Source organism: Spea bombifrons, chromosome 1 (genome assembly GCF_027358695.1).
Source record: "Spea bombifrons isolate aSpeBom1 chromosome 1, aSpeBom1.2.pri, whole genome shotgun sequence".
Lineage (NCBI taxonomy): Eukaryota > Metazoa > Chordata > Amphibia > Anura > Pelobatidae > Spea > Spea bombifrons.
The window spans coordinates 67,779,318-67,804,400 of record NC_071087.1 but is presented as its reverse complement, the minus strand read 5'-3'; the positions used below and the strand labels follow the sequence as shown (position 1 = coordinate 67,804,400).

General features: G+C 38.6%; 1 protein-coding gene across 2 annotated transcripts in view; it reads left to right on the top strand.

Moving 5' to 3' along the window:
* CFAP299 (cilia and flagella associated protein 299) overlaps positions 1–25,083 on the top strand; it is a 230,377-nt gene that overhangs the window by 53,108 nt on the left and 152,186 nt on the right. For both annotated transcript variants that reach the window (XM_053463225.1, XM_053463218.1), the window contains exon 3: positions 8,332–8,422. In XM_053463225.1, coding sequence (XP_053319200.1) covers positions 8,332–8,422 — 91 coding nt within the window. The remainder of the gene's footprint in view (positions 1–8,331; positions 8,423–25,083) is intronic.

The window sequence follows — 25,083 nt, the reverse complement described above, 5'->3', positions numbered from 1 at the left end:
GACGTTTCTTTATTGGATAGTCTTGCTCTCAAGGGCAGTAACACTCCTGCAAACAATTCTGCATTCCATTAGACATTTTTTGTGGGGAAAAAATCCAATTTTCTATTTAAAAATCCCTGATACATCAAAGGATGCCACGAGAGGGTCATAATTTGCAACAGTTGATGATGCTCATTTGGGCTAATATGCCAACAGTATACAAAAGGAATCAATGTTGAGAAACGAAGGCCACTCAAACTCTTAATTAAATACACAACTCTTTGTGAGTTAATGATCTGATATAATATTAAAACATAATGTATATTCCCCATTTCTGGAACTCATTATGGTATTTTTTTATTTGAATGTATCTTGGGAATTTTAACAGATCACCTTCAGTTTGTTAATATGGGTGTGTTTCTTTATAGAAAAACATCCCATAACAGCCCATAAATGAAGCTGCATATTTCAGCCAGGCTTGACTGCTTCACTGTGTAAAGCAGCTGTTATTTGGTATAGACATTGTTATTAAATACATTCTAAGGAGTGTGGGATTTATGTCTTTGTTTAAATTCCATGTGATTTTGTCTTGTGCAATTAGTTTACTAAACAAAAGGGCAAACAGAACTATTTTTTAAAATATTTTACAATTAATGCATACTGCAGAAGAAGAAATCTTTATTTATGGAAGATTTTTTTTCCACAAACTTGCTTAAGTCACATGTATTATATATGTATTTTGTTAGAAGTTTTTAAACAGCCCAAAGTACAGATTTTAATATTTTGTAGCACTATGTAAAGTATACTTATATACATTTTTTTGTTTTTTTTTTAATTGGAAAACTTTAAACAACCAAGCTCATTACAATACATCTCTGTTACAATAGGGGCAGACCTGCATTGGCCATCTGACAAACCAGGCAAACCAGGCCGCAGGTACATCATTTAGCTCTTGGGTCAGGGTCACTTTTTATCCCCAGTGCAGCCGTGAATAGGGAAAGTAAAATAAATAATAAAATTAACAATATATAAAATAAACATTTACATTAATACATGTTAAGACATACATGTACAGAAGAAGCCCACCAAGCTTACACATGTATTATCATGGACTGTTCTTTTCTGGAAATGACTTGTCCAGTGCATATTTTCACTAATCATTTTAATCTGTTTTTGCTGGAACTACATATGCATTTTTACAGTTGCATGAACATGCAGTATACATTTTTCTGAAGCATTGTAAGCATCTGGTGTATCATAGGACATCATTTATCAAGGTTTCCAGGCTGCAAACAGAATGTCCTTTTTTCACATTGATTCAAATGTTCCATTAAAGTTGACTTTATTGTTTCCATAGTTTTATGGGGGAAGAACCAAAATAAGTACTCTATAAATCATGTCATCACATAGTTAATTTCATGGTCAAGTACTTTCACTAGGAGGGCCATTGTTTGCATTCATTCTTGAGGCATAACTCTGTTTTACATTTAACACCCCTGAATCGGAGTTTCAAAGACTGACCTCATGCTCAACCTAATATGAGCAGGTGGTAAATGATGTCCCAGAGCAACCAGTACATTCGGCCTTGAGCAGTTTTTATTATTCTGCCTAGAGCATGACAGCTAGAGTCGATGGCTCTCTAGAGCCTCTGATGTTAGTGTTCAAATACTGACTGTCAACACATTGCTCAGAAGACAAGTGGATGGTTTTGCACTAATGCCGGAGCGCTGTTTAGAATTGACACACCTTACGTCAAGGTCAACGCTACTAGAATTAATCCAGTCTCTTCCTCGTATCCAGAAGAGGGTGGTTAGGAGAGCACGGAGCTCTTAACATATCTTAATTAGCTATCCTGGATCATTAATATTTTATAAAAGGCTACTATTATTTTGATAAAATATGGGTAATATACACTACACCCAGTAAAATGACAACACTGCAGCACCACCACACCATCTAGTGTCTCACTACTAGAAAAAGGTAAAAAGAATAATGAAAAAGCGTGGAGGTGCGCTGTAACCACACAAAATAAAATACAGGAACTTATCTCATAATTCCAAGATGATACAGGGAGTGCATTCAGCATATGTAAAAGAGCAAATAAAAACACATTGTGTGAAAGAGAACAGCAGACTTTTACTGTTGTATTCATTCGGATATCCTCTGGACAGCATGTATACCAGTAGCTAATCAACAGAGGCAGTTTTAGCAAGGACTGGACTATGTGATGATCAATGTCACTTATGTTGATGTCGGTACTTTTATATTTGTTGAAATACATTTTTGTTGCTGCTTTCTCTTTTTTGCTGTATATACCTTGGAGAATTGATAAACAGAAAATACCAAGAAGCTTGATAGCTGTTCATCTGGTGAACGCACCTTATAGAGAGCAGGAGACTGCTCTGTAAAAAAGTGAGTGGCCACTAGGGAGTGGGCTTTCTTAACCTTGTGTTTATACAAATTACAGTATATACTTTTTTTATTAGGTCTTTTCTTTTACATATGTTAAATGTACTTACTCCCCTATATCATCTATTTTTATTTTGTGTGGCTACAGCACACCTCCCCACATTTATACTGTGTTTTTGAACAGATATTCCTACGTAGCCAAACAATGTCTAATCCAGGTTAATGATGTCCTTCAACCACAGTCTGTGCCATGCGGTGCTAAAAGGAACCAGGTGTTTGATCCTGCTGAAAATAAGTTATGTAATATTTATATAGAGAGTTGTTGCTTGGGTAACATACAATACCAATGGATTTCAAAATTTTAAAGTGAAACTCTAGGATAGCTTTATATTGTGGTAATAAAAAAAGTATAGTAAGTATCTTTATAGTAAAGATTGTGGTGGAGGGCTGGGGTGACCCAGCGAAGCAGCGCTTCACCCACAGACTCCAGGTGAAACCTGGAGAGTTCCAAGGTATTTAAAATCACTTCTGATACATGTTAGTGAGATAGATATGATATATATATAAAAGTCAGTTACTTGATTAATGTAGTATAAGACTCCTAAAATATGAGCCAAAGATGTTGCCTCTTGATATTAAAATATATTGCATTCCTCATAAAAATATTTCAAATTTATTAGGAGACACAGATTAAAATATAAAATGGATGCATATTTCCTAAAATTTTCAACCAGATGTGTGAGATTTTATTTCCCAAGGTGGCACAAATCCAGACAAAAGATAGAAAATAAGCACTTAGCCTTGCACATACTTCTAAATTCATAGCTTTTTCCATATCTAACATTTTTGCTGCCTGGTACTGAACTGACTTGCTTGAGAGTGGGAGAACTGTATTAAAGCTGTACTTGCCTAATACAAATGGCACTACCAATTCCCTCTTCTGTTAACATGTTAACTGCTGTTGGGGTAATGAAAAGACACAATGGAAAGGTGCACATGGTGATGCATGAAATTGTAACATCTGTAACAAACAATAATAGTTACATTATGCCACGAAGGGTTTGGGGGTTGGGGGGAAGGCATATTTAAAAAAAAGATAAAAAGAAATGCCACATAACATGTCAATTATTAATGCATATGAATGGGGATTTAACACGTAATTAGTAGTAATCAAATATTTTATACCAATGATTCCAACACATCCAGAAGTCTGCATTGCTAAGTGTTAAATATGTGCTTGTTATTAAATGTTTCTTTTTCTACAAATGATTAATCTCAAGATTCACCCACTAGGCACCAGTTTTATTAGTTTTTCCATAGAACATGTCTCCAGGTAAAATAAAGTTGTTCGTCATTATAAGCTTGTGAGCAAACCACATTACATAATTAATCCATTTGTCTATTTTAGTTTTCTTATGTGATGTGTGCAAATGTGTTTGCCTATAAAACTGCACCATTTTTACACTACTAGTAGAATCGAATTGTTGTATTGAAATAAAACACAACTATATTGAGTGTTTTGTGACACTATGCCACTAGAATCCCACTACAGCACCTAGGTTTTGAGTGCTGCTGGACATCATTTGTGTACATTGCATTTCTACACTAGTCTCGTACGCTTATTTTTCCTTTCACTTTAGTAGTAATGGGCTATATCTGTGTGGAAACAGAGAAAAGAAAAAGTGTCGGTGCGCTAAGCTCGTCTCAGGCTCAAATAATACAAATGTGTAATACGAGGCCTACCAAACAGGTGTAAGCATGCTGCAAGAAACAGTGTATTGGCTGTACAATGTATACAAGAAACAAAAACTGTCTGCGCGTCCAGGGGTTAATGGGGAGGAGGTTTAATTGCACCTCCCCCAACACATTAATAAGGTTTTGGTAGCAGTATAAACTGCTTTGTGTGCCCACTATGTAGGAGGTGAGAGTAGGTTCTCACCCTATCGAGAGTGTGCCTTGACGTGGTGGGTGAGCTTAATTATGCTTTGGCCAATTCATATAACCAAAACCTCTCATTTATATTATGTTTATATATTTGTTGCCAACTTTATTAGGGTAAGAAGCGCAGACAGTTTTTGTTTCTTATATCTGTGTGGAGTTTACAATTTTAATGCCATCATAATTTTCTATCATAGGCTGTTGATAACCAAAAATTACATAGAAGAGATGGGGAAATCATGTCTAGCCTCATGACTCAGCATAAGCTAAGAGGAAGAAGGGTAGAGCCATGGGCATACCCAGGGCAGATCCTATATTTGGCACTGCACCCCCCACTTTAAAATGTAAAAAAATCCAGCATTGCAGGTATAGTGCAACTGTATAACACACAAACCCAGCCTTACAGGTAAACATCAACTGAAAAAACACAAGCAAACTCAGTATTAGAGGTAAAGATCAAAGAAATAATGCACGAAACCCTAAGTTGCAGGCGTAGATCACAGGTCGCACACACCAGCACCTGTATTGCACACAAAAGACTTGTGCAGCGTCCAGATTGCACACGCAGGACTTGCCTCGGGACCCAAATTGCATCCACAGGAGTTGCCCAGCACCCAGTTTGTATCCATAGGTCCTGCATCAGCACACAGATTGTATCCACACACTTGCTTGCCCATAGACACACTCACCCTTACATAAAAATACTTTTAAAATAGAAAGTTATCTCTCTCGCCTTTCTCCGCCTTTCTCCTCTTTTTCATTATCTCTGTCCTTTCTCATTACCACCTGTTATGCCTTCTTTATCTCTGCTTTCAATCATTCACCTTTCTTTTTATCTACATTTGTTCTTCCCACCCTTTCTCTTTTTTTACCTCTCCTCCTTTCTCTTAATCTTTCCATTGTTCTCGTCCTCAGTCCCTCTTCTTACTATCTCTCCCCCTTTTCTTTAATTTTCCTCCTTTTCTTTGATCTCCCTTTATCATTATCTCTCCTGATTTCACTTTATCTTTCCCATTTCTCCCCATCTCTCTCCTTTCTCCTCATCTCGCATTATCTCATTATCTGTCTTCTTCTCTATCTCGCTTTCTCTTTATCTCCATCTGTCTTCTTTCTCTTTTATTTCTCCCCTTTAATATCATCATATCCCGGCATTTAGCATCAATACTCAGCACACATTGCAAGGGAGCCGTGAAACAGAAGTATGAACAGACTTGCGCTCCCTTTATTTTGGGCAGTTAGAGGATGATCCGTGATCACCGGTATCTGTCTGCCCGCATGCCCCCATAGAGAGAGGTCTGGTGAGGGGAGATCTTTTGATCTCTCTAGCCTGCACTTCTAGAAGAGCCACAAAGTAACCACCATCTGGGATGTTGCACTCTCTGCGGTCGCACAGCCTTAAGGCCAACCCTTGTTGCACCTCCCTGATGAGGGCACCTCTGGGGGCAGGGGGGGGTAGTACCAGAACTGCACTGGTTCAAGGCTGGAGTGGCAGGCTTAACAGACTTCTGTTCACGCAGCTGTTGCTCGTAACGGTTCTTTCCTATGCACAATTGTCCCATCAGATGCTAGGATGTAACCCGGAGCCCCTAGGGAGTGTTTCTTACACTTACTCTTGGGAGTGGTGGTCCCAACTGCACAAATAGCCCGCAATTGGGGCTATCAATTGCGGGTGTGTGCGTTATATCAGCAACAGAAGCGTCTAAAAACACACCGTCCATATCAGACCAGTCGGTTTCATCAGACATGGTCTGGAGGTCATCCGACATGGCTACAGATGGTGCAGAAGTGCCATGTACTGTGGATTGGTTAACCCCAGGATCACCAGGTTGGGGAAGAGATAGGGTGTGCTCCAGCTTTGATACGTTGCTGTTGTCACATGCAGGTTCCTGAGCCTGGGGTTTGTTGGTGTGGGTTGCAGAGGGTGTAGCTGGTTTCAGAGGACATTGGGTGATCCAGTGTCCCTTTTTGCCACAGTAAAAGCAAGACTCATAATCACGCTTTTGTTGCAATTTGGATGTGGTAATGGGTTCACGTTTCCTTGATTTCCTAGGAGATTCCTTTTTAATACTGGGGACAGGCTTGTTGGATTTCTCAGGTGATGTTACAGGTGTAGGTGTAGGTGTAAGTGGGCAGAGCCCACTTGGTAAGGACACAAAGGTAACCAGGAACGGTACAGGTACAAAGCCACAGCCTTCAATACAAAGGCCCTGACTGAAGGGCAGGGCAGGTTCATAAAGTCAGGGTAAGCCAGGTAACAAGGCCCAGCTGCTTGCAACAACAAAGTCTGGGGTGAGAGGGGTGGCCACTAGTGGTTGTAAAACAACTTGAGCGTCAATAAGTAGTGAATAATTAGTGCATAGTCCTGGCAGGCAGGGTGGATCCTGACAGCTGCTTTCACATCATCACATGAAAATCTTGTTCCCCTTAAAGCTTCTTTAAGCATTCCAAAAAGGTGGAAATCAGATGGTGCTAAATCCGGACTATAAGTTGGGTGTTCCATTACCTTTCACTTCAATTGTCTGAGGGGTTTAAACATTAGAACTATTATTTTGATTGATGATCTTGATTTAAGAATTCTTGACTTTCACATGGACTTATGAACGTACTTTTATGTCCTTTCAAAAATAAATAAAAACACAATATATATATATATATATATATATATATATAAATTTAAACTTCTAAAATTTGTTTACTTTTTGTTTTGTTATTAACCATAATGCAAGTTTTTTTTTATGCTGAATGTACATGTCCCAGACTTTAGCCCCTGGCATAAATTAGTGCAGTAGTTGTACTGCAGCAGTTGTGCTGCAGCTTACTGTGGGATTGGTTTTTCGGTGTACATTAAAAAACAGTAATATATAGTCTAACACATATAGACGCCAAGTTGCCCACCTGCCCCAAGGCCTGCAGCACCTTCTACAGTTACAATTCAAAAAGCAGTAAGTCTGTCTTAGTTGCTCTGAAAAATACCCCTCGTCTTATAATCAAGGTTGTCTTCTAATTAGACCTCAAATAGCTGAAAAAAAATGTCCGCTGGGGCCAGGCTGCTTACCGGTGCTTTGGTCGCGAGCAGCGTCTCTTGTACTATCAACAGGAGAACAGGAACCCAGGGTGGTAGCATGGCATAGGGAGGCTATAATCACACTCCTATCATCTCCAGGTTCCAGCATGTACTGGCTGGCTGGGCTTGATAGGAGTGTGGCATATAGGGGTATAAGGCATATCATGGGGCAGAGGGGCATATAGGGGGTTAAAAGGCATATCATGGGGCACAGTGGGACATAGAGGGTTAAAAGGCACATCATGGGGCAGAGTGGCAAATAGGGGGTATAAGGCATGTCTAGGTGGCAAGCCTGGGGGCAGATGTGCATAGCTGGGAAATAAAAGGAAATAAAAACAAAAAAATATTTTTCTCAATCATAGCTTTTATTAAATATGAAAAAATAGTTTACATGAATTAATATTTACTAGTAAAACTTTTTTCCTGTAGGGTAGTCTCAGTTTCTTTTTTTCCTAAATTAATATTTAGATTTTGGGGGGTCGTCTTATAATCAGGGTCATCTTATAATCGCACAAATGCGGTACATTCAAGGGGTATGACAAGACGAGAATTGACAGACGAAGACAAACCGATACATTAGGCGGAGAGAGCCCAGCTCGCAAGCTTACATTCTTTTCAGAGATTTTCTGTATAACCCAGCTATGGAGGAAAAGTTTATGTGAAAATATACACACATTTAGGTGGAAATACAGCATCTTCTACTTCTGCAGTTTGACCCCCTGGGGAGTATCCCATCTCTGTCAGAGCCTTTGATTCCAAACCCTTTGTAGTGCATTACTATGCAAATGACCTTACATTGTAAAACCAGACAGCTCACTATACAGACACCCAAATCTTCCCAAAAGCATATGTTTATATATTAAATGATTTATCACATTTTAAAAGCACCCTTCATTTCTTACAGTTATATTAATCAAAATGACTGTTTTTCTTATTTTCAGAATAGTGTCAAGTGCAGGAAAGGAACTGAAAGATAATTTCCTGAAAGCATTAGCCTCAAGGGAAGAAGCAAATCGTAATGGAAAAATGACTGTAAGTAAAGTGCTTTCAATGTTGAATGGTTTACTTCTGATCTCAATACAGGGCAATGATGGCACTATATGTCAAAAACACAAAACATTTGGAAGAGTGGCACTATATGTAACACAAAAACATATTTATTGGCATTTTTACTATTAACACAATTTATATTGAAAAGCTCAACACAGTAGCACATTAACAAAATACTTGAATGCTGCACTCAACATGACCAAGAACGAACTCCTTTCTTTCATCTATGCCACCACTAGAAAGCATTTATTTATTTATTTTAATGTGGATTTTAAAATGTGTGGGTATTAGTTGTCACTGGGGTTTATCACTAAAGGTAGAGTTGTTTGAGAGTTTATAAAAGAGCTGTGTTTCACTTCACTTTACATTGTAAATATCCAACCTTAGTGAGCTTCGGAAAGCCGCTGAAGTGGCTTGAAATTTTCTAGCGTTGGTCCTTTATAATGAAGAGTGAAGTGAGTGAGTTAAAAAATCAACTTCTGCCAACTTTACTGAATAAACCTCATTGTATCGGAGAATACCTGGACTGTCATCTGGTCTACCAAAAATACCTGCAGATTATGAATATGTTGCTATTTTATAAGTCTTGCATCTGTCGTGCTGATGAAGTAGAGCCAAACTGTTGGATAGGATGGATAACAGTTATTGATGAGACCTATGGCACCATGCGTCTTTCCATACTGAAGTGAAGTAAAACCGTTAGTAAACACTAATGTTAGATGCCCCTGTGATTTAGTCAGGTACCCATCAAAGCTCCTAAGCGACATGAAACACACTGACTGCTTCAGACAGCTAGAATTTATGCTAAAACTGGGAAGTCATTCTCCTTTGATATAAGCACCATCTTTGATATAAGCTTATGTGTATTGATTGTGACATTTAGAGCAACGTTGACAACTGTCAAGGGAAATAGAAAGGTGGCAGCAGTTACTGTAAGTTTGTTTGAAACTTCTGATAGAGGGAAACAGCTTTGTGCAGTCAAAGGGCACTTGTGGTAAGCTACAAAATGAATATGGCATAAAGTTAAGTTAAAGTGATACATACGGCATATTAATCCTTTCATACATGCATGCACATTGGGAATACTAAATTAATATTTTCATAAGTGCACATACATCCTATGTTTATTTGAAAAAAATACATATCTGATCTATAGCATGTTAATAATGTAGCGTTGGTCTTAGAAAATTACTGTAAGATGTACTGTGCATACATCATTCCCAGTTCTTGGAACACCTTTTTGGAGAGTTTTCCAGGGATTGATTTCTCAATATGGAAAGAAAACACATGCTTAAGGGGGTGCCTCCTTGCTTGGGAGATCTGACTGGTTATTGTTTCTAAATTCTAGCATTAATCTACACTTTGGTACTGTGATGTTATGTTTTTGTAGTGCAATTTTATGTCTGTTCTGCAAAAAAGTGACTATTCACCCAGTTCACCCCAGAATTTTCTTATCTTAATTCTTCTGACTTTCTGTATAACAGCTCAAACATCAAGGGAACAAAGCTATCTGGAATTGGGATCTTGGGGGTTCACCACCTTTAGTGAAACATTGGTGGAGGGAGTGTTATCTTTCTGCTTATTGTTTCATTTCATTAGTTGCTATGGTGATAAGACCACTTTTCCAACTCTGCACAGTCACTACAACTATGTACAGTATCAAAAAAATAAACTGATAAAAGGGTTAATTGGGTAACAATCTAATGTACCTAGATCTTGTGTACCACATAAGTTTTGGGAAATCATCACAACAAAGCAGTTCAAACAGTGGGCCATTAGCTTACAATCTTGTTGCCCTACCAACATAAAAAAACATGCAAGGTGCAGCTGTTTTACTAAGTTTATGTTGAGAGCTCAGATATTTTAAATGTAAACACATATGTAGTAGTATACCCTGCCATTTCGTTCACTTGACAAATTCGTTTTTGTGTTATGCTAGTTAACAGTTTCCCTTGCTCCTTTGAGTTTCTTAATAGTGTGATCATGACATCATTAAAGGCAAACTCTGGAGGGAAATGTGGGGAAAAATGTGTCCGAGATTAATTGTATGCAATCTGGAAAACATCAACAAATCACTCCTTCAAATGAAAAAAAAAATGAGCCATATTGGAGGATATTTGCAGATAGTTATGTGGCTAAGTGGAAAAAAAAAAGAAAAACTTAAGTAACAAATATGGATTTGCAGGAGAAAATTGACTGAAGAATTAAATGAAACTTATATGTATACATTTGTAAAACACTGCATTTCCATTAGAATGTGTGACCAACAAACATCAAAGTGTAATTGTTTTCAATGGTCACTATGGAGATTGCTCCAAAATATCAGCAAAAATTATACTTAGTTATAATTTTGCCCTAGACAGTATATTGTGGCCTACACATATATGCTCTCCATAGTAACCTTCCCTGGCAATGCTCATCCTTCTGAGGCGGAGTGTCAAAATACAACATTGAGGCACTCAGATGAGATGTTGGCGACTGCAGAAGTAAATCCTCATGAGTAAGTAGGCCTAGGATGGCAAATCCTCCTGCTACAAAACTGGGGGGCAAGGTAATCTGCCCCACTGGTGTCCCGCTGAATAATGGGCTGGTAACAAACAAGATCTCTCTGATCTCCCCAATGGACATATTTACGATATGGAGGCTTTGCTGGCTCAGCACAGCTTTCATAGACCGCATTAAAATGCGTTGATGATGTCATATCCCAGCGCTCTGTGTCTTAAAGATACACAGAACTTTTTTAAATGCAGTCTAGATGCCCACGGCAGACAACCATAGGACATAAATAAAAGGATGTAAAACCATGGTAGGAGTTCCCCTTTAAATATAAGTGGTAAAAGCATACGGTGATAGAATTATCTTGTTATACTAATCTAAAGCAAAATTTTAGACTGATTTGTAATTAAGGAGGGATCTTATGTGATGTTTGTTTTATCTCTCCGTGAGTCTTGGTGCATAATTGCATTTTTATAGGTCTACCAGTAGGAAAACCAAGAAAAGTTGAAATTACTGGGTTTGGTTTAATTCCATTTCATCCTATTGAATCAGTTATATATTTTATACGTATATAAACATAAGATCATAATAAAAAAACACAGTCAGCACTGTAGCCTAGAGTCATAGTATCCATCTACAAATGCTACCTCCATGAGTTTCCTGGCCTATGAGAATAAAATGGTCATAGGATATAATGGTTAACTGTACACCTGAGATGAAATATGTGTTTAATTCAGTAATTTTATTTATTTATTTCATTTTATAGCTGGAACTGCACAGTGTTGCCAGCATAAGTCATAACACTAGATGCTCTTGGCCTTGCCTGCATGCATATGTGTTCGACATATCAATACAGGCCATTGATGACACCTTTTAATTATTCTACTCCGTGTATCATAGCAGTAGGGCCAGGGCTGGATGTAACACTACAATTTAGAAAAGTACTGGTGAAGAGAAACAAAAGATGTTTCTTCATTCTATAAGTTAGTAAAAATATAGATCTGAGTGTGGCCATAGATGTGATTTATCTGGACTTTGTTAAGGCATTTGATACGATTCCACATAAAAGGTTGTTCAACTAATTAAAAGAATTAGGGGTAGGGGCAAATGTCTGTATTTGGATCAAAAAATGGCTAAAAGATGGAATGCATAGAGTTCTTGTGAATGGATTTTACTCAGACTGTACACATGCATTAAGTGGAGTGCCTCAGGGGTCTGTCCTGGGTCCTCTTCTTTTTAATTGATTTATTAATGATCTCCCAAACTACATTGAGAGCTATGTTTATTTTGAGGATTTAGACAGATTTAGAGTTGAGGACTGGGCAGGCAAGTGGCAGACGAGTTTCAACATAGATAAATGCAAAGTCATGCAGTATGGTAAAAATAATAAAAATGCAACCTATACTATGAATGGAATACCCCTGGGGAAAACGACCAATGACAACGATTTAAGAATATTGGTCGACAACTGACTTAGCAACAGTGCTTAAAAGGGGTATTGATTCACAGGAGGATTTACAGGTCAATGGTAAGATCTCACCTTGAATATGCGGTACATTTCTGGGCACCGGTGCTTAAAAAGGACATTATGGAACTAGAAAAAGGAGGGCCACAAAATTAATAAGGCAAATTGGAAGATATTAGTTATGAAGAGAAACTAACATTTTTCAATTATTGTGTCTTAGAGAAGATATGATAACGTTATATAAATATATGCAGGGCCAATATAAAGAGCTCTTCAGTGACCTGTTCATTAACAGAAATGTACAAAGAACAAGAGGTCACCCTTTCAGACTGGAAAGCGGAGATTTCATAGGAAGGGATTCTTTACAGTAAGGACAATAAAGGTATGGAATTCACTGCCAAGGGAGGTAGTCTTATAAAATACATTAGATGCCTTGAAAAGGGGTCTGGATATGTTTTAGAAAGGCATGACATACAGGGTTATAAATAGAATAACATTAATATTTTAGAGCTTCTTGGTCCAAGAAGAAATCCGATTGCCTATTTGAGTCAAGAAGAATATTTTCCCCCTGATGGCAGAATTCGAAGTAGTTTAATTAGGGTTTTTTGCCTTCTTTTCAATCAAGGGGTATTTTTTTCAACCTTATTTACTATGTAACTATATATTTCTTGATATCAAACATAATGGTAAAGATCAGTTTTTGCTACAATGTTTATTGTCTGTGAGTTGATGGTTGGACAAGGATAGAGAAACAAATCTTATGAAAGTGAAGGAAAAGAAGCTGGTAAATGAAGCCCAGCTGTTCCCTTCTGTTTGTTTTTATGATTTAAACAAGTTTGAAATATGGATTTCTGCATCTGGACTACACTTAGGAAACCATATGGTAATGAAAGCAAATGAAACAATGTGTTGACAGCCAAATTTGTTTATTTCACTCGTTTTATATCATATTCTTATAGAAAGTATTTTCTTACCTGCAATTCAACAATTGTTCCTTAAAACTGTTTAGAAAGGTAAATTGGTTCAATAGTTTGTGACTATATCCAAGTTAATACTTTTCTGAAACCTCACAATTAAACATTATTTGTTTCATTTAAAGGCACTGTTCCACTTAGACAAAGCATTAATTGCACACTTTAGAATGCTAAGGAAATAATCCTTAGCAGAAGAACCTACCCAGGCAATGATCTATCAGTGCTCGCATTTGGGTCACATGAGCCAAAATTTTAATTGATAAAGGAATTATCTCTGGGCATTCAACAGTAGTAGGAATAATGTTGCTTAAGTAGGTACATGTGACATTCTGCCCTGGTTTCCTGGCTCCTGTATTGTGCATTCAGGTTTTTGGACTGTTCCTAGTTCAGCCTCTAGTGGCCGCTCTGCCTATGTTTCTGCTCTCCTCCTATTGTTGCCACCTGGCCTTGTTACCTGCTGCCCTGCAGTATAAAGGGCTGTAGCTTCCTGCAAACTTGGCATTGACATTGTAGTAATAGGACCGGTTTGCCCTGTTCCTGGCTTCCTTTTGTACCTGATCCTGTATTGCTCCTGTCGTGTGCCCTGCCAGTGGGCTTCCTGTCGTGTGCCCTGCCTGAGGGCTTCAAGCAGTGCGTACAGTCGTGTGCTCTGCCAGTGAGCTTCCAGTCGTGTGCCCTGCCGGTGGGCTTCTATTTCAGCATCAGCCTTGCCAGTTCCAGTCCTGCTCTTCTGTCTGCTGTGTGCCTGTCTACCTTGCACCATGAATCGCAGCGTACAAACAGACAACACTATCCCTGCACCGAGGCCCTTCGCTAACCTGCTTACTCAGTGTGTGACAGTACAACAGCACCTTTAACCCCTTCATTGCAACTGATGTGCCAGCCACATGACAAAAACATCCAGTCGGCGACAATTGACATGCCTGGCACGTCATGACTTTAAACGGGTGTAGAAAGTGATGTATGATTGCTTTCTTCACCCAAACGGTGTTTATGTAATGCCACAGGTCGAGGCATTCAGCAACAGCGAGACAGTTGTGGCCCCATGTGATTTAACCCCTTCGCGACCTTTGCCGGTTCAGGACCGTCATGCAAAAACGGTCACATAACGGCCTTTGACGGTCCTGAACCGTCACTAACTTAAATAAGCTTGGAAAGTGATCAACGATCACTTTCCTCGCTTAAACGGCATTGCTGTAATGCCTTGATGTCGAGGCATTCAGTAACGCCGAGATCGGCATCGGGGGCCATGTCTGGCCCCTCCCCGGGGCGTCAACATCCACCATACATTGTATGGCGGCGGACGCCCGTTTTAAAAGTTTTTAGGAGGCGATCAACGATCACCTCCTAAACTTAAATGGTGTCGCTGGAATGCCTCGATGAGGCATTCAGCGACACCAAACACTTACCCCAGGACGGGCTGTGACCGTTCCGCAGAGCGGTCACAGCCGCCACTGCTAGTAATCTTCGCCATCCGCAAGATGGCGGCCACCCTCTCAAAAAAACAATCAAGTTGAAAAAGTTCGCTAGAGGGTCTCTAGACCCTCTAGAGAACTCTGGCTCCACTTGCAGGTTGAATACAGGTACTGCATTCAACCATGCAAGTCAATGGAGCCCAGCTTTCTAGTAACATATTCAAAAAATAATAAATTTTTTTTTTTTTTTTTTTTTTTTAAAATGTGCTAACATTTAAAAAGAATTATGCAGTGATGTCACCAGAGGAACCATCCAGTACCAGCAAAATGTGTAAAAAAATAATAAAAAAAATAAAGTTTATTATTTTGAGCAAGTGCAAAAAACTGAACATAGAAAGAGTTAAAATAAAAACACTTCAAATACCCAAGGGGTGTCTAATTTAATTTTAAAAAAAATGATAGGGCATAGGTGCAGACTGACCATGGAGAAAAAAAGCGCACTTCCCAAATGTGGCATTTTAAATCTCAAACAACATGACAAACCCATGCATGTGGAGTATTACTGCACTCGGGAGATGTTGCTGAACACACATTGGGGTGTTGTTTGATAGTGACGCATACCAAGAGCTATGAATTAATTCCTGAAGCACAATTTGTGTGGAAAAAAATACAAAATAAAATCTCATGCATAAAAGGGTTAAAATACCAGCATTTGAAATACCTTGGGGTGTCTAGTTTTTAAAAATATATGGTTTGATGGGGTAAATTAAAGTAGCCGGCTTCAAAGATGTTCCAAAGAGGAGATAGAGGCAGAGTGACCAAATGACCACCTGAATTACGCATGTCCCAAAAGTAGCCTTTTACCAGTCAAACAATCTGACAAATCTATGTACATGCATACTCAGGATATGTTGCTGAACACATATTGGGGTGTTGTTTGACAGTGACTTATACCAGGACCTTTATATTTATAACTAAATTACAATTCGTGTGAAAAAAAAAATTACTATTACAAAGTTTGACAAAGTGTGGTTGTATAATTACTGCATGGAAAGGGTTAAAATACCAGCATTTGAAATACCCTGGGGTGTCTATTTTTCAAAAATATATGGTTTGATGGGGATTAATTGAGTTAATCGGTTTCAAAGATGTTCCAAAGAGGAGATGGAGGCAGAATGACCAGATTTGGGAAAAAAAGGTTTGGAAATCATAAAACGCTACTTGTACTTACTGCCCAATATCTTCCAAAAACAGCAAAAAAACATGAAAACTTTGGGTATTTCTAAACTCAGGACAAATAGTAGAATCTATTTAGCTAGTTTTTTTACTTCCTTTTGTAGGTGAGTAAAAGATTTTTCAAAGAAAAGTCATAAAAGGTGGGTTTTTTCAAATTTTCACCATGTTTTATTATTTTTTTATAGTAAATAAGATATGATCAAAACATATGGTATCTGAGGAAAGCCCATCTTGTCCTGAAAAAAAACAATATATAACATGTGTGGGTACACTAAATAGGTGAGGAGAAAATTACAGCTGAACACAAGCACCGCAAAAGTGTTAAAACGGCCTCGGTCCCACAGGGTACAAAAAGAAAAAATTAGCCCAGTCCTTAAGGGTTTAAAAGAGCGTAGGAGAAGATCAATGTTAAAGATGAGGCATTCAGCAATACTGAACACCCAACATTTTATCTTGATGAAGCGCTCAGATTCTGCATGAATAGTCTTCTGTCAGGTGTTTCAAAAATGCTGCAGTAATTTCTTCAATTGCTTACAGTTTATATTTTTTGTATATTCCTGATGCGTGAACATAATTTAAACCAGCCCTAGGTGTGTGAACTACAGCAAACGATCATATTATTCACAGGAGCATTCTAACCCACATTTCTTCACTTGTGTAAAGCCCACTACACCACTTTAATAAGGCACTGCGTGGTATCAGTTTGAGTACTGATAACATAGCACAAGCGTAGAATCATAGCAATATAAAAAGGTCAACTTTCTCTGTAGGGTATATTTTTTAACTGAAGAGATGGGAAGGGAAACCATAGTGTGCTTTCATTTGACCCAATAAAAAGCTTAAATATTTCATTCAATAAATTAAATACCTCTTTAAGGTCTCATGATACTCTCGAATGCAATGAAGCTAGTAATAATAGAAGATGATTGCTTTTCTTAGTCTAATCCAGGAGCCTCATATCCTTTTGTGTTGTTGCTACATTGCATGGTGAGACTAACAGAGACCAACAGATGTGTACAAAAATCTGTGCCATGTAAACACTTTCATTAGAGCCAAGCTCTGGAACCATGATATCTGGCCCGCAAACACGATGGCTGCAACTACAACCCTCAGGCAGCGGATGACATCCTGACCAGGAAAGTGTTTGCTGTAATGCATCATTATATCTGTAATCATACTGGAAACCTTTAGAATATTAAGCTTTTAAAAGGCTAACATATTGATGACTTGTAGCAACTCCCAGATTGTGGCAGCCAAGCATGGGCGTAGGAACCCCAAAAATCTGGGGGGGACAGCATTTTTTCCCATCAGATCCCCACTTTCTCCCCATCTCTCACACTATCTACCCCCTCCCTACCCTCCCTTCTCACACTTTCTTACTATCTACCCCCTCCTTACCCTCCCTTCTCACACTAGCTACCCTCTCCCTACCCTCCCTTCTCACTAGCTACCTTCTCCCTACCCCCCCTTCTCACTAGCTACCCTCTCCCTACCGCCCTCTGTAGTTCACTTACCCTGCAGTCCTGTGGTGGGAGCGCGAGGCCTATGCCCTATTTCCTTCTCCCAAGAATTTATTTTCACATGTTTACAGATTTTTTGTTATAAAAAGTCTTGCATTATTGTATTACTTGTTATAGCCGTTTCGCTGAACCCTTCTCCAAGTCAACACTGCCCAATTGATGGACCACAGGCTCCCTTTGTGATTTTTTTTTTATAGGTCCAACATTGTGTCTGAAAAAAACCTTAGATTACAATTTATCAGACATGTATTCATTGAGTTCAATTAACCAAATATTTGCTTGTTGTTTGAGCACAGAACAGCCATACACTAACTACCTTGTTATCTAATGAGATGTGTTACATCCTAGTAAACTGGACCCTCCCTTATGTTTTTGTTAAGCTCATTCAAAATAAAGAAACAAAAAAAAAGAACACTTGGGGTCATAATTTAATCATAGTATAACAGCATTTATTTGCTTTTTAAATTTTCATGTTAGATTTAAAAAGTAAGCATGATTGTCTTGTAACTTATTTTTGAACTAAGAAAAATGCTTGCAATGTTTCCAAAAGTGTTTACTTACAAGGGTAGCACAGACGTAATTTGTATTCATATGTCCACAGGAAGCCTACATGTAAAAATTCAGTAGTCTACAGGAAGTAGCATTTATGTAAGTTATTAGTAGGCTGTTTCAAATGGATGTTCTTTGAAAGGTTAACTTATTCCCAACCTGATCACCTTTCACCTTTGAAAACTCTACCACTATACCTAAAAAATGAAGGATTTTTATGGGCCAATTCATCCATGATTGTGCCTATTGAGGGATGGGATTTTCACCTTGATAAGGGCGTTTGTTCACTCCGAAACCGGCCGGTGTTTCCAGGAATAAAGAGGAGAACTGTTTTGACTATTACACTGGCTGAGTTTTCTGCTTTTCTTTATATTCATTATTGAGGGTGATACTCCTCTGTTTCCCCTGTCTCTCTCTCATTGAGAGCTTTTTTGAATATTTATTGTTGCTACTTATAGAGTGGAGTTCATATTTATAAGCAGCTCCAGTGATCCATATTGTACATACAATAAAAATTATTTTTCTTAAAAAAAACAGGATGTATTACATACTTAAGCGCTCTACCACAATAATGGCTAGCTTAACCTGCTTCCTGTGATATGAAAATTTAATTTCTTAGGTTTAAATATTCTATAATGTATGTACATTATTATACATTACACTGTTAAATTAATCTTTCCTTTCAGACTTTAAAGCAAAGTTGAATGATATTTTTGGATATTAGTCCTCAAACAATTAAAAGGTTTATACTTTCACTATTTAATTTTTTTGTTTGTGTTTGAGTAGCTGTAGAGGCATGGCTTTAGTGTGAATAATAACTTTGTGCAAAATTTTTCAAGGTTGACAAATAAGCTTTGCTTTGTATTAGACTTGTGTATTCGTATTCGAGAGAAGACAAACACAAATGTTGCGTTTTCGTTGTTCAAACCAAACACCTGTAAGTCCTGCTAAGTTAAAATGCCGTCAGCACACTTACATATCTAAAGCTTGTCCTTTCTCCTGATTGACCAGAGTGAAAAAAGTAAGGAAAAACTCCCATAGGCTGTTGGACCCTTCAATCACAGCCATAAAAATCAATGAGATTGCCCCCATTTTTTGGCTACTTCTACCTATCATTATTGATATGCAACCACACTTTACCCCATCAAGAAGCGCCGTAATGGCGTCAAAATGGCTACGCGTGTCAAAAAATTAACAAATCCAAACATATTTTCATCACTTTTGCAATTCATTTTTGTTTAGTTGGAGATTGGCATCTTTTTCATTGATTTGTACGAACACACAGATCAATCAATTTACCTAAAAAATAAAGTTTGTATGAAAACAAATGCACAAGTCTACTAAATAGTGCCCCTGGATTAAACATGTGTTACAATGAATCACCAGACGTCTTACAGTCAGACCTCTATTTGAGGTCGGATTATAAGAAGATAAGATGAGGGATATTTTTCAGAGCATTTGCTCTGGGATAAAAACCTTGTCTTATATACGAGCTAATACGGTAGTAAACTTGCTTGCAGGTCTGGTATGTCTAAATGTGATTGAATACCCTTTTACAAGGGCCTCTCTGTCAGGATTTGCCTGATTATAAGACAAGGTTTTTTCAGAGGAAATACCCCTCGTCTTATAATCGGAGTTGTCTTATAATCAGACCTCAAATAGAGGTCTGACTATGAGAGTAAGTCTGGTGCCCCCCCCCAACTTACTGGTGCTTCTGACTCTCCGGTATGTTGTCAGGGCAGTGGGTAGACGTCTATGCGATTCGCGTAGGCAACTTCCATTGCAGCCGGAAGTAGGTGCGGTTAGCAGACCTTCCCCGACTGTCAGAGAGCAGAGTTCCCCGCACCACTGCAGGGAATTCTCTCTGACAGTCGAAGGGTGTATGCGCGATGGACGCAGACAACCCCGCTGCTAACCGCGGAAGTTGCCTACACGAATCACATAGACGTCTACCCGCTGCCTGGACAACACACCGGGGAGTCCAATTAGGCTCTTGTTCCTGTGATGATCTGATATTGACCCGTGTGCCCTGAGGGCTCCCTGCCTGGTGCCCTGTCTGAGAGCTCCCTGCCTGATTCGCTGCCTGAGGGCTCCCTGCCGTGAGTCCAGTGCCCTGTCTATGGGCTTCCAGCTGTTTTCGAGCCGTGTGCCTTGTCTGAGGAGTTCCAGTCTTGTGCTCCGCCGTCCCCTATCCCAAGTCCGCTCCGCCCGTGTCCTGACACTCTCTTAGTGATTTGTTTCAGATGGTGGTCTGCAGAGGGCATGAGAAGTTTCAGGAAATCTTTTTGATTCTTGCAAGGGCCTCTGTTTTTATCCGCCCATATCCCCATCTCTCTTTTTGTCATTCTACCCACACTTTCTCTACCCACACTTTCTCTTTCCTTTACTCAATTACTTTAGATATATATATATATATATATATATATATATATATATATTGTGACAGTGAACCAGGCATGGTGGTGGATAACATATATATTTCTCAGAAAATATTGCAGTGCAGTGTATTTGATAACCCCAGGGAGAATGGTTTGTTACCAACAAAATAATGGTAATGTTGTAGTTATGTTTGGGTCCCTGGGGTGGAGCATTTGGAGAGAAGGGAGGGCCAGTGCTCCACTCCACAGTTTACTTGCAGCAGGTGATGAAGCCAGTCCAGGAGTTCTGGTTCTCTCAGATTGTTACTCACCTGTTACCAATGAGCCGCAGGGGGCTGCTACAAAAAGGAGCCCTGTGAGTTATTCAGGTGAGAAACATACAAGCAGTTAGTGAGACTGCATTTTCTGCTAACAAATCTGCTGAACGGTTCCTAAACGAAAAAGGTCTGTGCTAAATGTTTTTTGTTGGTAGCGGGTAAGCCGTCCAACGATAGTTACTTGCTGTTTGCCAGTAAGTGCTCAGAGAGCAAGGCTTTTCTTTTTGTTTGTTTTATTTATGTTTGTTTACAGACCTTTTAATAAAAAGGACTACAATTCTAAAAATAATTTAGCCTTATGTGGTATTTCAAACCTTAAGACTGTGTGGTTACATTATCCCAGCTCACAATATATATATATATATACACACATTTGGCATTATAAAAGAATATTAGATTAAGTTAGAGTTAATGTTCATCCAAAAAAGCTGCAGTGGTTGCAAATAAGTAAAGTGTATATTTCCACCAAGACAAGGGTTTGTACAACTCCATGTCCATTAGACACGAGTCAGTGCTCACATTAAGGGAGATTCCAATTCTGATATACACTTGCTTTTTGTTCCAGCCATACCCATTAGTTAAATGAAAGCGGTAAAAGGAATGCAAACAGGCTTGAATCCCAAACGTAGACATGCATGCATTATTTCATTTAACATTTTTCTGTCCTGTAACAAAAAAATGCTTTGTGATAGCAGGAACGAGAAATTACCACAAAAAAACTCCTTTTTGTAGTTCTCTTTCTGAGTACCCATACTGGAAACAAAACACATTCCAAATAGTATAACATTTTGTTCTACCACTGCACAGGTGACTTGTTTCAGACTGGACACAAAATCCTACAGCTATTGCAGAATGAAAGATCATTTTTCATGAGTAGCCACTGTTAGATAAAGATACCAGGTCTCCGATGTCTCTTACTGTCGCACATTCTACACTTTTACCATTGTTCTACCATATCAGAAGATCTATAAGACATAACCCACATTATTAGCTGCCATATGAAACATACCACTGGTTTTTATAAGATTTGGCAGGAGGTTTCAGCAGAAATTAATATACTAATACAGTGTACCGGAACCTATTTGAATTATTAATATATAATTATTCCCTTTTTCTAGTGTAATCATTTACACTAGAAAATAATGGCTGTCAGACCTTCTATATTAAGTTGACAAGAGGCTCCGGCCTTTACAATAGAAGGGTTTGTCTTTGGTCTGTGGACCTGGGTGGTTTAGTATTGATAGAACTTTGTTTAGTATAGGTAATAAGCCAGTCAGTCATGCAGCCAAAAGATCATGTTTAAAGTTAAAATTAAAGGAGAATTCCCAGCACTATTCTGTTTCACTTTATGTAAAGACATTAACTGTCCAGTGTTTTATCTTTGTCATAGGTATCTAAAACGGAAGACAAGGTTAACTTATAGAAAATGTAAAAAAAAAAACAGAGCGGAAAGAGATGTCAAGTTTAAAGAAATAGAATGTATATGTGATTCTTGTTGAAGGTTTGTTTTATGTTACTATTGAACTGTTACTTTACAGATTATTTCTTTGTAACATTTTATGTTTATAGATTTAATATGAACTTTGAGTTATTTTTGGTATTTTTTTTATTGTTGAATTTTAGATATAGATTTTAGATATGGCATAGTTTTTATATTGTTGATAAGTTAAATTAAATCTTAAATCATAACCCCGAAATCTACACACCCAGAAATGAAGACATGAGACATTAATGTAAGTAAGGGCGTTGGCCACATTTTTATTACATTCCGATGCCAGCAATTTTAATGATAATCAACTTTCCAGTGGCTTTGTCTTTCTCACCATGGTAAAGCCCCAGGATATCACAGAAAAATTTGCAAGATACTATAAAGTATTAAATAACCTGAATCAGGATCCTGATACCCACCAACCTAATCAAGATGATATTACACAATTACTCTCCACACCAGACCTTCTCAAAATAGACAAAGACGAAGCCTCATATTTAGAAGCCCAATAACTGTGAGGTGATAGAGAAACTCACATTGTTCCAACCATTTGGAAATTGCCAGCAAAGTCATAATGAGGTAGTTCCACATCACTTTGCTAGAATGTTTCCTATCACAAGTAATCTCTATTGGACAGAATGCTCAGGAGTCATACACTATATGGACAAAAGTATTGGGGCACCTGACCATTACTCCAACAGGAACTTTTATGACATTGCATTCTAAATACATAGACATTAATAATAATATAGCTTTCATTCTTCTGGGATGGCTTTTCACAAGATTTTGGAATGTTTCTGTGAGAATTCATCCAGTAAAGCATTTGTAAGGTCAGACACTGATGTTGGTTATGTTAGAATAGAAAAGGTGCTTCCCAAACCGTTCACAGAAAGTTGGAAGCATAGTATTTCCCAAAATGCCGTGGTATGTTCAGCATTTTGGACAATGCTATGCTTTATTCCAGCATGACTGTGCCACATTGTGCAAAGCAAGGTCCATAAAGACAAGGTTGGATGAGTTTGGTATGGAAGAACTTGACTGGCCCACACGGAGACCTGGCCTCAACACCACTGAACACCTTTGGGATGAACTGGAACGGAGATTGCTGACAATAAGTTCTTAACCATAATTGCAAACAATCAGTGGGAAAGGTAACCAGACTCGGCCCCAACACAAGGTTAGCCTAATAGGTGATAAATAGTTATCGAAATCTAGACAGTATGTTAACATATTGTGTATGTTGTTTCCATATTTTGATTGTTGAGCTTGTTGATACTATCATTGTTAGTGCAATGCATTGATTGAGACAACCTGTGTACATGTACACTGGATTGCACACGATCCCTTATCTTCCCTTCTCTACCCTCAATGTTAGATTTCATATACTAAAAACATATAAAAAAGAAAAAAGAAAAGCTGGCCTGAGGGAACCAAGAGTCCTAGTCCTGCTTCCCCAAGCCTATTTAGACAAGCCTCCAATGTATAAACCATTGAACGCTGGCCAGAGCCTTCTTGAAACTGTCCAGCACACTCACGCCATGATCCCGCATAACATCTTTATTATCTCCAGCTCTGTCTAATGGCCATTCTCCCAATCCTAGTAACGAATCTAGGATCAGCCACATTAGCCTTCCTCTTGCAGTGTTCTAAAGTGTTTGGGGAATCCTTCCAGTCCGACCAAAAAAAGGCCTCAGAGCAGACAAGTGTAAACTTAAAGACTGCACAGAACTTGGCCAAGTCATGTTTAATCGTATGTATCAAATCTATGGTCCTAGCCTTCCAAGATTGTTCCCCCATACAAGAATGACTAATACGATGGTGTGGGGACAAACCTGGCAAGAGTACAGCACTCTGGATAGGCACTGTCACAGACCCCCCAAATAACACAACAGACTCTCCCCCTGATGTTAAGGGCGTGAATGTAAAAGGGGCTAATGGCAAAAAACAGCCTGCATGCTCACTTGTCGCTCTCTACACCCCCGCAAACTTTATAGGCTGCCATCACCAAGTTATTTTTAAGGTTTGAAAAATACCTAAGGAGGTTTTGGTAACCCAGTGATCTGCCCAAACTATAGAAAAAAAAAACTATTTAGTTAAAAAAGTAACACTTCCAAATTATAAAAAAAAATGGTAACGTGATAACTCCGGCTATCCCTGGAAGCCATGGGTTGAAATTTTGACAAGCGCATAGTTGAGATTGTGCCCAGGATGACCGTACCCTATACCCAATAATGACGCACACACTTTATTAGGTGCAAATATATTATTATATTTATTATCATTTACAATATTTAAAGGTCATTGTCAAAACAGACTACCACGGTTAAAACATAAATAACAGATTTTCCTTTTATTAACAATGACAATGACCCCCCCATAATAAATACATTAACCGTATAACAATGGCACCAACACCTACCAGGTGCCTCCACATTAACACATTGACCACAGTAGGGGCATACCAAGACACCCCTACCAGACCGTTTAACCAAATTATAAACCATGTAGGGGCATACCGAGACACCCCTACACCACCAACTTAACCAAACAACCAATGCAGGGGCATACCGAGACACCCCTACACCACCCCAGGTTCTGAGCCACAGGCCAGCTCAAAACCTACCAAACTAACTTGAACCAAGTCAAATTAGTAAACCCAACCAAAAAATCCACCATACTAAACAATAATCCCCAACTATCCCCACCGCTGTGACAAATATGGGGTAGTCAACCCCACAACCCACTAGTAAAGGGAGGGTGGGACAACCAGGATTTGGAAAAGCAGTTAAGTGACCGTTTACAAA